The following is a 15,851-nucleotide window of genomic DNA, read 5'->3' as shown; positions in this document are numbered from 1 at the left end:
AATGCCCAATCTCTGCCCATGTCACCAACCTCTGAAAAATGTTTTTTTTAATTGGCAACACACGGATTACTGCATGCAAACAGACAAAATACCACAAAACAATTTAATGCTGTGGTTCCCGAACCTGGTCCTGGAGGCTCCCCAGCCAATCAGGCTTTCAGGATATCCAGGTTTGCATTTTTGCAGTGGCCTATTTGCATGTGCTAGCTGAGCGTTAAGAGCTTAACACCCTTTACTAAAAGGGCCTCTAACTTACCAATACATTTCTAACACCTTCTAGGTGTCCTTCCTGGCATACACAGCTATGGGTGGTGTTGATCATATGTCTTGAGGCTCAATCAACTGTGTGTCTTAAAGACTGGAAGGTACAACAAGAGGGCCTGGAAAGAATTAGGAAAACATTTTCATGGAGAGGAGAGACTCAAGGTTTCATTTTACCTGATTACCACTGCAAAATTAAAATGCACTGAAACCCTAGAGGGTCTGAGCTTATGGGGGCTAAAGCTACCCAAGAGATGAGATGTTCACTGGTTTTCAAAGATTTTGAGCCACAATCTGCAAAGGCCAGCAATTGAGCAAATTTGCAAAGTCATTTCAGTAGAGTCAAAAAGTGACCAAGGTACAAGTGATTGTTTTTATTAGAAATAGGGTCACTAAGATGTTCAGACCACGGGAGGGAGTACGGCTAACTCCCACCATCAGTGGTCAGCCCAGATATTCAATGCCAGGCCATTTCCGGTGACCGGAATTGAATATCTGGTTTATTATAAGCCAGTTTACAGTTAACCGGCTAGCAGAGCCGCCGAGAGGGGGGGCAGAAGGGCAAAGTTTCCTGGGTCAGGCCTCCAAGGGAGGCCCGGCACCAGGGTCTGGCTCTGTCCTGCTCCTGTCAGGACCTGGGTGACTGCGTTAATGCAATAACTCAGTCCCAGCACACAGGAGAGAAGAGAGACAGATCCTGGTGCCGGGCCCCCCTTGGAGGCCAGGGAGGAGCAGACGCACTGACGCAGGAAGGTAGGGAGGCAGGGGGCAGTGGTGGCTGCGTTCCGAGTTAGGGGGCGGTGGCTGCATTCTGAGTGGAGGGCACAGTGGCAGCTGTGACTTTGTCCCAAGTGGAGGGGTGGCCACGGCGGCTGTGTCTGTGTCCCAAGTGGGGGGCAGCGGCCCGGCCCCAGGCTTGGCTCTGTCTCTTGGCGACTTTGCCAGCTAGGTCAATATTTGAAAATAGCCAGTTAACTTAAAACTGGCTAAGGATATACCAGCTATTTAAGTGTTCCAATCTAGCCGCTTAGAATAGGCAGATATGAATTGAATATTCAGGGATAACCGGCTATATCACGCAATATAGCTAGATATCTTCTAGGTGCTAACTGGGAATATTCAGCAGGGGATAACCGGCTATCCCCCACTGCCATATAGCCAGTTAAGTGCTATTTAACAGGCCAGGTGCTGTTTCTGGACGGTTAAAAGGTTTTGAATATCAGGGGGTATGCTTTTTATTAGATTAATTCCATATATCAGTGATTAGCATTTCAAAGCTATACTCCCTTCCATGGGCTTTGATGGACAGTATTCCGTTAATCCAATAACAAGGTATCAACTATAATTAATATTTTTCCATGTTCACATGGACAAACACAAAAACCACAATACCTTGTTTTTATGATGAATCTCATAGGCAGAAAGTATTGGAAAGGCATTCAGAAAAGCAGTGATGTACTGCACAGACTCAGGAGTGTGTGATCCCAGTGCATTAAATCCACCTGGTTGCTTTCATCAGGTATCAGAAGAACCTCCTCTTCCATCGCTTCTGGTCTGTGGATGACAAGCAGGTTCACACAGAGTTCAGTTCCCTTCGCTCCACTGTGTTGGCCAACTATGAAGAGACCATCAAGATGCCAATCAACGAACCTGCCCCGGGCAAGAGAATATCGCAGGTCCAGGTACCCCTTACCCCCAGCAATTTAAGGAAAGAACAGGGTGTCGCACTGTGTTATTAAAAAAGCACAGTGAAGACCAATGGTACCGGATGTCCACCTTCAGTCTCCTACTGTTGTGTTTCAGTTAGAATGTTGAGGATGGTGGATCCTACGCTACACATAAGGGAGGCAATGTTATAAAGTCATGGCAATATATGTCCATAAAATATCTTAAAACTGTAAAATAAAATATGATAAAGCAGCTACCAACACACCAGTTAACGTAACGAAGATCATTTGAACAATAACCATAAACAAACAGTCCTATTTTAATAATAGAGCATGATTTTACAATTACAAACAACATGTTATATTTATTGTGAACTCAGGGGGCTCATTATAATTGCTATAAGAACTATTAGAGGTATCTCTGAAAGTGGGTTTGAGCCCCGTTTCCTGACAAATTATAGTGTATGTGCATAAGTGCAAGCCCCACCCTCCCAGGACTGCCTCCACCCAGCTTGGATTAATTTATGCATATAAAGGGTGTATGTGTGTAAGTTTAAGCAGTAGAGGTGGACCAAGAGATCTTCACAGCCAAATACGAATTGCACTCATCTTTAGTGGAGGAGTGGCCTAGTGGTTAGGGTGGTGGACTTTGGTCCTGAGGAACTGAGTTCAATTCCCACTTCAGGCACAGGCAGTTCCTTGTGACTCTGGGCAAGTCACTTAACCCTCCATTGCCCCATGTAAGCCGCATTGAGCCTGCCCTGAGTGGGAAAGTGCGGGGTACAAATGTAACAAAAATAAATAAAATTCAGCACCACAAGTATACAAGATCTAATTTGTATTTGGCTGTAAAGATCTCTTGGTCCATCTCTACTTTTTGGATTTCTTTTGGATTATACGTAGGGGATTTTCCTTTACCTTTGGATTTGCATATGTTTAAGCACACATATTTTCAGCAATGTTAGAAAAGGCCATTTTTGCTTGTAAAATACTGTTTAACCCACTGAAATGGCTTTGAAATTACTCCAAAGCGGATCATTTTATAACAGAGCACCTACCTTGTGTGGCAGAAATGCATATAAGTGAAACCCATTTATAAAGGGAACATGTACATATCTGCCTAGGACATGCCTACATACAATAAGACCATATCTCATTGCACTTAAGCATGATAGATCCCAACTAAACATTTGTAGGTCCCTCTGTTTCCCTACCTATAGCTCTCACCTCCATTTTGTAAGCCCGTGAGAGTACATCACATGACAATGAAATAAATTATATAGACTTACACTAAAATCTGAAGAAAGGCGATGAATGTGTTCTTATTATGTTGATTGGGAGGGGTTTTTTTTGTGCCATTCAGCCCTTGGCAGCTGCTTTGGGGCCACTAAGCTCTCACAATTCTTTTGAGTGGGGGTGTTATATGTGGATCATTGAGCTTTGGGTCATCATCTTTTTTTTGGAGGGGGGAGGGAGGAGATTGTTGTGTAGGGAGCCACCAAGCTCCTTTTCTTTATCCTTGTAGAGATTTGTTCTGTTGCAGGCCACCAAGCTTGCTGTCCTTGTGAGGAAGCAGGAGACTTTTGCCTTAGCTGGTTTGCAAAAGTCAGCTCATTCATTTCTGATCTTTGTAATATTGTGGTTTTCTGTGACTACAAGAAGGGTGGGGAGCTTCAATGCTGCTGTTCTTCTGGGTGGGGTTGGGTCACTCAAGGAAAAGGAAAGTATAGGGATCTACACAGTGTCCAGAAAAAAAAAAAAAACAGAACCCCTTACATAGTTTCAAAATACTTTGCAATTGTTTAAACATTTTGTATGACCTTTGAAAGTACATTAGTCCAACCTTTCCCCCCAGTTTACTAAGCCACGTGCTAATGCCGACACAGCCCATTTACTTTGAACAGGCTGTGTCGGCATTGCTATCCAGCAGCTTAGTAAACAGGGGGGGTTTATTAGAAAACTTCCTTAGCAAACATTTTGCGCCTTGTTCCTTATTTTATTGCAAAATTTTTAAAACTTGCATATAAATTTAAGGGATCCTTCTTTTAAGGCGCATTAACTGATTTATTATGCGCTAATGATAAGTGCACGCTAAATGATAAGATGCTCATTGTATTCCTATGGGTGTCTTATCATTTAGCAGGTGCTAAATCTGTCAGCGCGCCTTAGTAAAAGAACCCCTAATTTAAAACGGATCTTAATGTTCACTTCCTGAATGACGTCATTTTGAAAACTGGGATCATTCAGTTTTTACAGCATCCTGCAGCAACACCTGCCAGTATTCGTATTATGTTTTAATAGTAGTAGATTTGTTTTTGGGTTAATTGGAAAAACGTTGGGGATCCGTTTTTTCTGGACACCGTGTATAGCAGTCCATCTTGTTCTCTTTTCTAAATAGTAGGTGTGTTGATGTTCTAGGTCCCAGTTCAGTAGTAGATAGACTTGATGTTGGTTGAGTCCTGTCAGTGTTCTTATGGTATAGCAGGCTTTCTGTAGTCTGTCTTTTTGCAGGGTTTTGCATAATGTGCCTTGCACTGGAGGGAACTTGTGTTATTGTTACTGAAGTGACACAAAATTTTAATATTAATTTAAAGTTTAATATCTAAGAGTTAGGGGAGGGCATTTAGTGCACTATTCATTCGATTAATTTTTTTAAATTTTAACAAGAATTACATTTTTTAATCCTAATCAAAATTTTAACTCCCCTCTGTTGTCCAGCATTGCTTTCTCCAGTGGCGTTCCTAGGGGCGCTGACACCCGGGGCGGATCGCCGATGTGCCCCGCCCCCCCCGGGTGCAGCGCCCCCCTGTGCAGCACGACCACCCCACCCAGGCAAAAGAACCCCCTCCCCCCTGGGTGCACGCCGCTGGCGGGGGTACCGCGCGCCGGTCAGCGTCGTTCGTTTCCATGCTCCCTCTGCCCCAGAACAGGTTACTTCCTGTTCCAGTGCAGAGGGAACATGGAAACGAATGACGCTGACTGGCGCTCCGCACCCCCCCCAGTGGCGTGCACCCGGGGCGGACTGCCCCCACCGCCCCCCCCCCCCCCTTGGTACGCCACTGGCTTTCTCTCCTCTGCCTATCCTGTTTCACCTTTGCATAATGTAGCAGAGGGAAGGCTACTACTACTACTTATTTCTATAACACTACTAGACTTACACAGCGCTGTACACTTGAACATGAAGAGATAGTCCCTGCTCCACAGAGCTTACAATCTAATCAGGACAAATAAGGGAAATGCTTAAGGTGGGAATGATAAAACAGACATGGGTACTGAACAAGTAAATAGGGGTTAGGAGTTAAAATCAGCCTAAAAAAGGTGGGCTTTTAGCTTAGATTTGAAGATGGCTAGAGCTGGAGCTTGATGTACTGACTCAGTAAGTCTATTCCAGGCGTATAGTGAAGCAAGATAAAAGGAACTGAGTCTGCAGTTGGCAGTGGAGGAGAAGGTTACAGATAAGAGAGATTTATCCAATGAACAGAGTTCCCGGGGAGGGGTGTAGGGAGAGATAAGAGTGGAGAGGTATTGAGGAGCTGCAAAGCGAATGCACTTGTAAGTCAATAAGAGGAGTTTGAACTGTATGCGGAAATGGATAGGGAGCCAATGAAGTGACTTGAGGAGAGGGCTAATATGAGCATAGCGAGACTGGTGCATTATAAGCCATACAGCAGAATTTTGAACAGATTGAAGGGGAGAGAGATGGCTTAGTGGGAGACCTGTGAGCAGCAAGTTGCAGTAGTCTAAGCAAGAGGTGATAAGAGTGTGGATAAGGGTTTTGGTAGTATGCATAGAAAGGAAGGAATGGATTTTGGTGATATTATAGAGAAAGAAACAACAGGTTTTAGCAGTCTGTTGGATATGTGCAAAGAGAGAGAGGAGTCAAAGATGACCCCGAGGTTACCAGCTGATGAGACAGGGAGGATAAGAGTGTTATCCGCAGAGATAGAGCATGAGGGAAGAGGAGAGGTGGGTTTAGGGGGAAAGATAAGAAGCTCAGTCTTGGTCATGTTTAGTTCAGAATGGTATTGGCATCAGTTATAAATAGCATGTGGGAATTGCTGCCAGGGACCCTAAGAAGAGCCAGAAAAATATTAAGGTAAATGCGGGGGGGGGGGGGGGGGGGGGGGGGGGGGGAGATGCTGGACCTGTGTGCTGGTGCGGAGGTCAACAGCAGCAGGCAGGGAGAGAAATTGGTGTCTGTGTGTCAGGGGTAACAGGTTTAGCAGCAGGAGGGAGAAATTTGGGTGTATGTACAGGGGAAGGATGCAGCAGGATAGCAGAAAGGTAGGTGGTACCCGTATGGAGGGGAGAGGGAGCAATGTGATGTGGGAAGGAAATGTGTGTATTCAGCAGGTTTAAAAGATTTCCATGTAGTGGGGATTTACTAGTACCAAACCTTCCAGCCCACAGGTGCAATTAATCATGTGATTAAAATGTTTAATACCACGATTAATTCTGATTAAATGTTTTCATTGTTGCCCACCCCTACTAAGAGCAAGAGGTTCAATTTGTCAAATATATATACTCTAGATAAAAAGTGGCATGACCTGCAACTGGTTTGCTGACCCAATGATTGTGGATTGAGACTGAGAAACAAACATTCACCACCCCAAGGATAGTAACGCAGTGCCAGGCATATTTTCAAAGCACTTAGCCTTCCAAAGCTCCATAGAATCGTAACGTAGTAGATGATGGCAGAAAAAAGACCTGCACGGTCCATCCAGTCTGCCCAACAAGATAACTCATATTAGCTGCTTTTTGTGTATACCCTACTTTGATTTGTACCTGTGCTCTTCAGGGCACAGACCGTATAAGTCTGCCCAGCACTATCCCTGCCTCCCACCACCGGCTCTGGCACAGACCATATAAGTCTGCCCAGCACTATCCCCGCCTCCCAACCACCAGCCCCGCCTCCCAACCACCGGCTCTGGCACAGACCGTATAAGTCTGCCCAGCACTATCCCCGCCTCCCAACCACCAGCCCCGCCTCCCAACCACCGGCTCTGGCACAGACCGTATAAGTCTGCCCAGCACTATCCCCACCTCCCAACCACCAGCCCCGCCTCCCAACCACCGACTCTGGCACAGACCATATAAGTCTGCCCAGCACTATCCCTGCCTTCCAACCACCAGCCCCGCCTCCCCCCACCGGCTCCACCCTATTTTAACCTCTACAAGGACCACTTCTGCCCCTTAAGTTACTGTATGTAAAAAACATTTACTGACACTGCTGCTGTAAGAGATGTTCACTTACTTCTCCCGGAAGTTTCTTTCTGTTTTCTGACTTCCTATACAAAAACCTACAGCCCCAGAATGTCATTTATTTTAAATTTCACAGTGGCCTGGATAAAAGTTTGGTGCGACATTGTATTATAAATGCTGTTTTCTGCTGTGGTAATGGATTAAGTCTATGTTTCTTTAGGAATATGTCGATTATTACGGAGGTCCAGGCATTCAGCACGTTGGACTGAACACTTCTGACATAATTAGTGCTGTAAGTGTTTAAACATCAGCTTCTCTCTCACAGTCTCACCAGCGCATAAGGAAGTAAGGAGTACTTGATCCTTGGGGGGGGGGGGGGGGGTGCCCTCAGAATATCTCTCCATTAAAGTATCTTTTAAAAATAGAAACAGAGAAAAAGTATCATTACACCAATGTAGCGTTGCCTAATTTCATTCCTGGCGCAATCCCATATATCCCAGTTGATCTCTGGCTTTTATCTCTCTTGTATGCCTTGGATGACTCGTTGGATGCGCTTTTGTTTAACATACTTGCCATCTGGACCCTGACGCAGTTTTTACGAAACGCTGGCCACCGTTGGCCCCGGGGCAAGTCATAATTTTTCTGACATCCAACTGAAGTTGTGCTTTAGAGCTCTAAGATAAGTTGCTCTTCTATTAATTCTTATAAAAAATATTAAAACTACCGTATTTTTCGGACTATAAGACGCACTTTTTCCCCCCCCAAATTTGAGAGCAAAATGGGGGGTGCGTCTTATAGTCCGAAGGTAGAGATTTGGCTGGCTGGCTGGCTGGCTGGCTGGCAGGCCGCCCGCCCTCCCTCCCTCCGGCCTTGTCACCACTTCTCCCCTTACTCACGCGATCTTCCCTGGTGGTCTAGTGACGTCGGGGCGCTGCTCTCCATCCTCCTGTATGCAGCCTGACGGTCTCGGCGCGATTCAAAATGGCCACCGAGACTTCAATTCTCGGCGGCCATTTTGAATCTCACCGAGACCGTCAGGCAGCAATGCATACAGGAGGATGGAGAGCAGCACGCTGGGCAGGAAAGAGGGGGCTCTTTCCTGCCCCGACATCACTAGACCACCAGGGAAGATCGCATGAGTAAGGGGAGAGGTGGTGACAGGGCCGGGGTGGAGGTAACCCTGAGGGCGATCCCGAACTTGGAGGGAGGGATTCGGACAAGACACACCGGAGCACCTAGGTTTTAGAGGAGGGAAAAAGAAAAATTTTTTTTTCCTATTTCCCTCCTCTAAAACCTAGGTGCGTCTTATGGTCCGGTGCGTCTTATAGTCCGAAAAATACGGTAATCTTTTGAGCACTACCCAGCATCGGACATCGAGCTCTTGGAAGGTTTTTTGCCAATGATGAAGACCTGATCTGTTTAGATCTTACCACTCTTTGTAACCCAGCAGGGTTTGAGCATCTTTTTGAGGCTTTTCCTTCCTTTAACTTTATTTTTCACTTGTGGGTATTTCTTAGTTATTTTTGTGGATTGCTTCTATGTTATAGCTTTTGCATTTGTTATTCCACACACCCCCTCCCCCTCTCAGTTTCTGTAGTTTTATCTCACTTTAACCAGTAAATATTGCTGGCCTCTTCTCCTCCATTCCTAGTCTTTTGTTTTGGCTCCATTCATTTTCAGAGCCTCGAGTGTACTGTTACAGTATTTCATGGATTAAAATTCAGGTCAGATATGAGCAAAAGATGGGAATATCAAAAGATGTATGCACAAAGTGAGAAATGAGAAGCATTCCAATGACAGCCTCAAGGGAAAGGTGTGGGGGGAGGGGAGAGGAGCGAGAAACAGAGAGAGGGGATGGGTAATCAGAAAGCAGTATAATTTTAAGGATTATACTGTGATATCAAACCCAGACCCTTGTTGTCTTGTCTGGTGGATTTCATCATCTTAACTTCAAATGTCTTATGTTCTTGCATTGTTTTAAAGTTACCTCTTAGTTTTCTGATCATAAGGTCATAGCAGTGTCCAGGTTCTGAAAAATGCTGACCCCCAGAAGCGTCGCCTTGATCTATGTGTGTGGTGCGATGCCTCTGTGAACTGATTCTTGCCTTGTCTTTGCTGTCACTGGAATGCTTTTAAATGTCTCACTTACATGTATTTTGATATTGTCATCTTTTGCTCATATCTGACCCTGAAGGTGGTGGTTCTGCCTTTGAAAGGTTGTCAAAAAATGTATTGTTAGTCCAACCAGCCCATCCCCCCCCCCCCCCCCCCCCCCACACACACACACTCACTCTGTGGTTCTGACAACAGAGGAAAACTGGCGGAGGAGGACGCAGCAGGTAAGAAATTCTACTCACCTCACTAGAAGGGAGATTAGGCAGGTCTCTGCAGCAGAGGTCGTTGGATGAAGGGCCAGCCCAACCATTGGATATATCTTATTTTCCTTTCTTGTGTTTTATTTTGAATTATTACCTTTAAAGTTGACTGTTAGAATGTTAGGTATTATTAGGAAAGGAATGGAAAACAAAAATGAGGATGTTATAATGCCTTTGTATCGCTCCATGGTGCGACCACACCTCGAATATTGTGTTCAATTCTGGTCGCCGCATCTCAAAAAAGATATAGTGGAATTAGAAAAGGTGCAGAGAAGGGCGACGAAAATGATAAATGGAATGGGACGACTTCCCTATGAGGAAAGGCTAAAGCGGCTAGGGCTCTTCAACTTGGAGAAAAGGCGGCTGAGGGGAGATATATAAAATAATGAGTGGAGTGGAAATGGGTAGACATGAAGCCTCTGTTTACACTTTCCAAAAATTCTAGGACTAGGACTAGGGGGCATGCAATGAAGCTACAAAGTAGTAAATTTAAAACGAATCGAAGAAAAATTTTCTTCACTCGTGTAATTAAACTCTGGAATTCGTTGCCAGAGAATGTGGTAAAGGCAGTTAGCTTAGCAGAGTTTAAAAAAGGTTTGGACCACTTCCTAAAGGAAAAATCCAAAGACCATTATTACATTGGGGAAAATCCACTATTTCTGGGATAAGCAGTGTATTTGTGACCTGGATTGGCCACTGTTAGAAAGAGGATGCTGGGCTTGATGGACCGTTGGTCCATCCCAGTATGTACTTATGTACTTATGGACTAGCATGACAAAACACATAATTTTATCTGTGGATTTCAATGTAAGAACTGGACCAGCCTGCTTGGCAGCAGCAACCAGCACGGTTTTTATCATTACTTATCTGTGCTTGGCACATGCTATGTTGATAAAATCTCCAGGAGATCAGGCATGTTGCTGAACATGAATAAGGCAAAAGCTGGGATTCACTGAAGAATGCTTGTGGGACTGAGTGGCTTTTTTTTTTGTAGATCACAAACCTTAAAGAGCGGGGCATGGAGTTCATGGCAGTCTCACCCAAGTACTACAGGATGTTGAGAGAGAAGCTGAAAACAGCCAAGATTCAGATTAAGGAGGATCTCAACAAAATTGAGGTCAGTTTTAAAGAGTTGAGCACTCACCAATTCACTGTAACTTGGCAGCAATCTATTGAGGACCTGTTAAGATTTCTAAGAGTGATGCTATTTATGTTAATGGAGGTGAAAGGTGGTGGGTATATGGTGTCTGCCTGCTAATAGGGGGATCTTCCTCACAGAGCCGTAGCGAGGGGAGCTGACACCCGGGGCGGGTCGCCGCTGCGCACACCCCCCCCGGGTGCAGCACGGCGCACCCTCCTCCCGATGGAGCGCACCCTCCTCCCGCTGGAGCGCACCCCCTCCCCTGGAGCGCATACCTGCGGCGAGGGACGGGTGGGAGGGCCGATCCGCCCCGACTGCATGTTGCTGGGGTGTGTCGGCTCCGCGCTGGTTCAGTGCTCTCTCTGTCCCGGAACAGGAAGTAACCTGTTCTGGGGCAGAGAGGGCAGTGCACCAGCGTGGAGCCGACACCCCCCAGCAGCATGCACCCGGGGCAGACCGCCCCCCATCCCCCCCTTCCTACGCCACTGCTTCCTCACAGTGGGGTGAGTTGGCAAATACAATTGTGCATCTGTACTGAAATGATATCATGACAATATATCATGAAAATTTTACTGGCTGGAGACCGTGTGAAAGGTCCCCAGCTTCATTCCGGCATTGGGCTTTCTGGGGGGGGGGGGGGGGGAGAGAGTACCGGTCGTTTCTTTAGAGCAGGGATTTTCAACCCAGTCCTCGAGGCACACCCAGCCAGACAGGGTTTTCAGGCTATCCCCATTGAATTGGCTGGGTGTGCCGTGCCCTGAGGACTGGGTTGAAAACCCTTGCTTTAGAGTGACATCTAGTATCCGGAGTCAGGTCTGTGATTGCAAAGTTCTAGAAGGAACCCAAGTGCTTGGTCATTGCTTTAGAGTGACATCTAGTGTCCAGTTTCAAGGTCTGTGATTTTAAGAGTTCTGGAAAGAACCCTGGCAGATGAAACCGCACTGAGGGTTGTCCCAGCAGTGACCAGACCAGATGCTTTGGGGGAGCATATAAAATATGGGGAAATACCGGTACTGGATTCCAGCTCTGGTTCCAACAGAGCTGGAGCAAAACAGCAAAAGTAGAGACTGACGCGCAAACCAATAGGGAGATAATATCAAAAAACAGTTTATTCAGAATATTCATATCAAGGACCCGCCACGGTCCGTGTTTCGGCGCCAAAGTGCCTGCCTCAGGGGTCACAAACAACTTTCTCTAAGAAGAAACCTGTCACATGGTGTTTGCTGATCGGTTGGCTGGTCTTTTGTTCTCTCTGTGGATTAACTTGTTTTTATAACCACGTGCATACATAAAGGAATTATTCAAGCCAATCAGCTTCTTCTCAGAGAAAGTTGTTTGTGACCCCTGAGGCAGGTGCTTTGGCGCCGAAACACGGACCGTGTTGGGTCCTTGATATGAATATTCTGAATAAACTGGTTTTTTGATATTATCTCCCAATTGGTTTGCGCATTGGTCAGCCTCTACTTTTGCTGTTTTGCTTTGACTCTCTGTGGAGGCTCCTCCTGTCTTCTTGGATTTGCTCTCCAACGGAGCTGGAAACATAAAAATACTGGAGGATAATTACTGGCTTTATACCTGTAAAGTGAGACATAAGACAGTTTATTTCTGTTTATAGACCTTTAGTCGCCCTTTAAAAGAATGTTTTCCCTACTTCCCAAGGAGCTGAACATTTTGGTGGATTATGATGAGAAGGGCTACCTGCTACAGATTTTCACCAAACCAGTACAAGACAGACCAACTGTGTTTCTGGAAGTCATCCAGCGACATAACCACCAGGTCAGTTCTTCACTTGAAGGACAGGAATAATTGATCTGTTCGCTACAGGGCAGGATTAACTCTTCAGTGGGCCCTAGGCAAACCAGCCCATCAGGTTCCTCCACTGTAATATAAATACATTTTAAAACTCCCACAAATAGGGCCCCCATGTGATTCTGAAAACAGAGGGAAACCGGCAGAGGAGGACGCAGCAGGTAAGATGCTCAACTCGCTTTGACTAGAGGGAAGAGTGGAGAGAATTGGCAGTGGTAGCTCTGGGCGCAGGGCAGGCCGTACCTCTAGGCAAACTAGGCAGTCACTCAGGGCAGCAGCCTCTGGGGGGCAGCAAAGAGCAGCTGCTGTCAAAGAAAACAATAGATCTCAATAGCCACAAAAACTCAAAGAATCATTAGCACATACTTTGTACCTGCAGGAAGAATAGATATGATGTCCAAATGCTTTTATAGGATGATTATGATGTTGGGATGATCATTGTTCCTGAGTTCAATTATTAATATTTTAGGAGGGGGGGGGGGAGTGATTGCAAGGTTACTAGGATTATCAAAGTTAATTGAGAGGGAACACAAGACTGAATGTTCACCTCCTAGGGCACCTAATACTCCTGCACCAGCCCTGTCTGGATGGTGTTATTTAAGTTTTATACTTAGAATGGGGTAACATTTGACTCTGACTCCGTGAGACTTGGTGTACTGCTGCTGTGATTCAGGAAATGGCAGCTACTAATATATACTACTGTACATGACTATAACTCACTTTGAGCTGCTACTGAAAAAAAACAGCTGAGGATCAGATCTTGGGGGGGGGGGTGGGGGGGGGTGGGGGGGTGGGGGGGTTCTTAGACTCTTCTCCATTCCAGAATAGAATGTTTCATCAGCTGATACTGGACCAGAGATACTTAAATACTAGAGGTTTTCCTATGTTGCTTCTATGGAAAAGAATCAAGTATATATGGTGCACTGTGTGTGTGTCTAACTTCCAGTTATTTTTGGAAGACATTTTTGCTTGATGAATTGTATTTCAGTTACATTCTGGAACATGTTAATATACAATAATTTTAGGATATGAAATGTTAGTTATTTTAGTCCGTTGTTTTGAGGGTATGGGGAAGCGATATGATGACTGCGTGGGGGAGCAGAAACAGAGATTAACCTCCATGGCTTCAGCTTTTTGACATCATGCTCCTGTTCTCAATCTAACCTCCTTGGATAGATTGAGAACAGGAACGTGAACCGTGCAGCCAGAGCTGAAGACAGCTGCTTCCGGCTGCCCCAGTCTGTCTCGCGGCTTCATCCCACTCACAGGAAGTTGAAAAGGCGGGTTGAAGCAGCAAACAGACCAGGGCAGCTGGAAGCAGCTGCCTTCAGTGCTGCCCCGCACCACGGCTAACTGCTGGAAACAGGGAGGAGAGATCATGTAGCTGGCCGGACCCGAAAGAAGGAAGGAAGTGCTCAGCTGCCTGACCGCAGGGGCAGGGAGCTGGGAGCCTGAGGAAGCAAAAAACTACCTGGCTGGCCACTATTGTTGAGGGGGGGCCTGAGACAGAAATGGGGGCCTGGGCCCCCGAGGCCCCTTGTAGCTACACCACTGGTGAATATTAACAGATATTTTTTCAGTGCCTTCCCATATAGGTTTTTCCTTAATTTCTCTCATTTCTTCGTGGTTTTTATTTTCCGTACCTTTTCCTTTATTTTATTAGATTTTCGGCTTTTCAATTTTCTTTCTTTTTCGTGTAACCTGTAACCCCTTTTAGGCCTGAGCACCGATCTCGATTTGAGCCTTGTGCTTTTTACTGTAAAAAGGTTTGATGCTTCTGTAAAATGTGGTATATTAGGAGATAAATGTATTGTAAAGTAGTATCTTGTTTCTTTCAGAGATGGGTTAACACAAGTAAAGTTCTTAACTTATCCAAGCTGCATCCCATGACTTAGATACTTTGCAGGCTCTTGTCTGTCATCACTTTGATATCTTTGTTCTGTTTCTGCTCCAGGGATTTGGTGCTGGAAACTTCAACGCTCTTTACCAAGTGTTAGAAGATGACCAGGCTGTCAGAGGAAACCTCACTACGTCAGGTCCTTAATGTAGTGCTGACATCAAAGAAACCACGCGCCTCATAACCATTACTAGTAAATCTAATTTGCTGCATTTTATGTGTGTGTAGAGTGGGGGAAAGTTGTGAGAGTAACGTAAGTGCTTGGGCCCCCAGACCTATTCCCAGTAGTATGCAAATTCTCCTGCACAAATGTATGGAATCTGTAAAATGCACAAGTACGTTACAACTCCACGCCTGCCCTGACCAAATTGTAACCCAGAGATGCCTACACATTATGGACCTTATTTTAGAAGCCTTATTCGTGATTTACAGGTGTAAATATAAGCGTTTCAATGTATGTATCACAGTGGCATAGCCAGAAACAATTTTTTTGGGGAAGGAAGGGCCAATGTTTTACATGGGTGACCACTAGACACCACATTTTCTTTTCCCTCCCTTCACTGATCCCTAGCCAAAATTAAAATTAAACATAACTTAGCAGCTGGGTATCCCCAAACCCCACCAACTGAAGAAATGTGGAGCCAGCACCGAGTCACAACAGTGCAGCAATCAATGACAGCACTTTCAGTTGGTAACACTGGCACTGTGAACATGCTCAGGTCTTGGGGCTGTGAGACCAGCTCAAAGTGCCCCATATTTCTTCAGTTAGCAGTACTTGGGGATCGCCACTAGGTACAGAAATAGGGCTGCTGGGTGAGCCTGAGAAAAAAGTGGAGGAGTCCACCCCGGCCCAGGCCTACCCATGGCTGTGTTCCTGGTATATCACATATGTGTGTGAAACCCAGTTTCAGAAAGCTGCTTTTTAAACATGTAAACATCAAGGAAGTGTGATTTGGGCAGGACTAAAGTCTTTACGTGTGTTCCCTATTTCACAAAGGGAATCTGCATGTAGGTGGGAAAATTCACATGTCCAAATTTACACCTGCTCAGATGCATGTATAGGGTTTGAAAAAGTGCTTGTTTTCACCAGCCCTTTCTAGGACGGCTAAGGGGAGTTACCCTGTTAATTCCCTGTTATTCATTTCCCTCTCAGAAGCAAATATATGGTGAATTCTGTACTTAATTAGCAGTGGTCACGTATGTAGGTTTGAAAAATGACTGACACACATGTGTAAGTTCCAATGTGTACACATGAAATTCCACCATAGATGTGTAAGTTGCGGAGTAACTGCCATTGGCGCTTTTCAGCGTGTATCCTTGTAACATGGAAGCTCATGTGGCACAAGCCAGCATATATTCTTGCACTCCTGCATACATTGTAGAAAAGGCTATCGCGGGAATTTTAAATGTCCTGACCTGGATGCCTCAATTCCCATTTCTATGATCTATCTAAAATAGGCAATCTTCCCTAGCATCCTATCAGACCAGTCCAGACCAAT

General features: G+C 45.5%; 1 protein-coding gene across 1 annotated transcript in view; it reads left to right on the top strand.

The window, feature by feature from the left end:
• Positions 1 to 14,499, top strand: part of LOC115479965 (4-hydroxyphenylpyruvate dioxygenase-like) — a 45,766-nt gene extending 31,267 nt beyond the window's left edge. The window contains exons 8-12 of the mRNA XM_030218318.1: positions 1,781 to 1,943; positions 7,351 to 7,422; positions 10,500 to 10,622; positions 12,306 to 12,422; positions 14,410 to 14,499. Coding sequence (XP_030074178.1) covers positions 1,781 to 1,943; positions 7,351 to 7,422; positions 10,500 to 10,622; positions 12,306 to 12,422; positions 14,410 to 14,499 — 565 coding nt within the window. The remainder of the gene's footprint in view (positions 1 to 1,780; positions 1,944 to 7,350; positions 7,423 to 10,499; positions 10,623 to 12,305; positions 12,423 to 14,409) is intronic.
• The last annotated feature ends 1,352 nt before the right edge of the window (positions 14,500 to 15,851 follow it).

The sequence above is a fragment of the Microcaecilia unicolor genome, chromosome 11, assembly GCF_901765095.1.
Source record: "Microcaecilia unicolor chromosome 11, aMicUni1.1, whole genome shotgun sequence".
In the NCBI taxonomy this organism is placed as follows: domain Eukaryota; kingdom Metazoa; phylum Chordata; class Amphibia; order Gymnophiona; family Siphonopidae; genus Microcaecilia; species Microcaecilia unicolor.
This window is presented reverse-complemented; position numbering and strand designations above follow the sequence as displayed.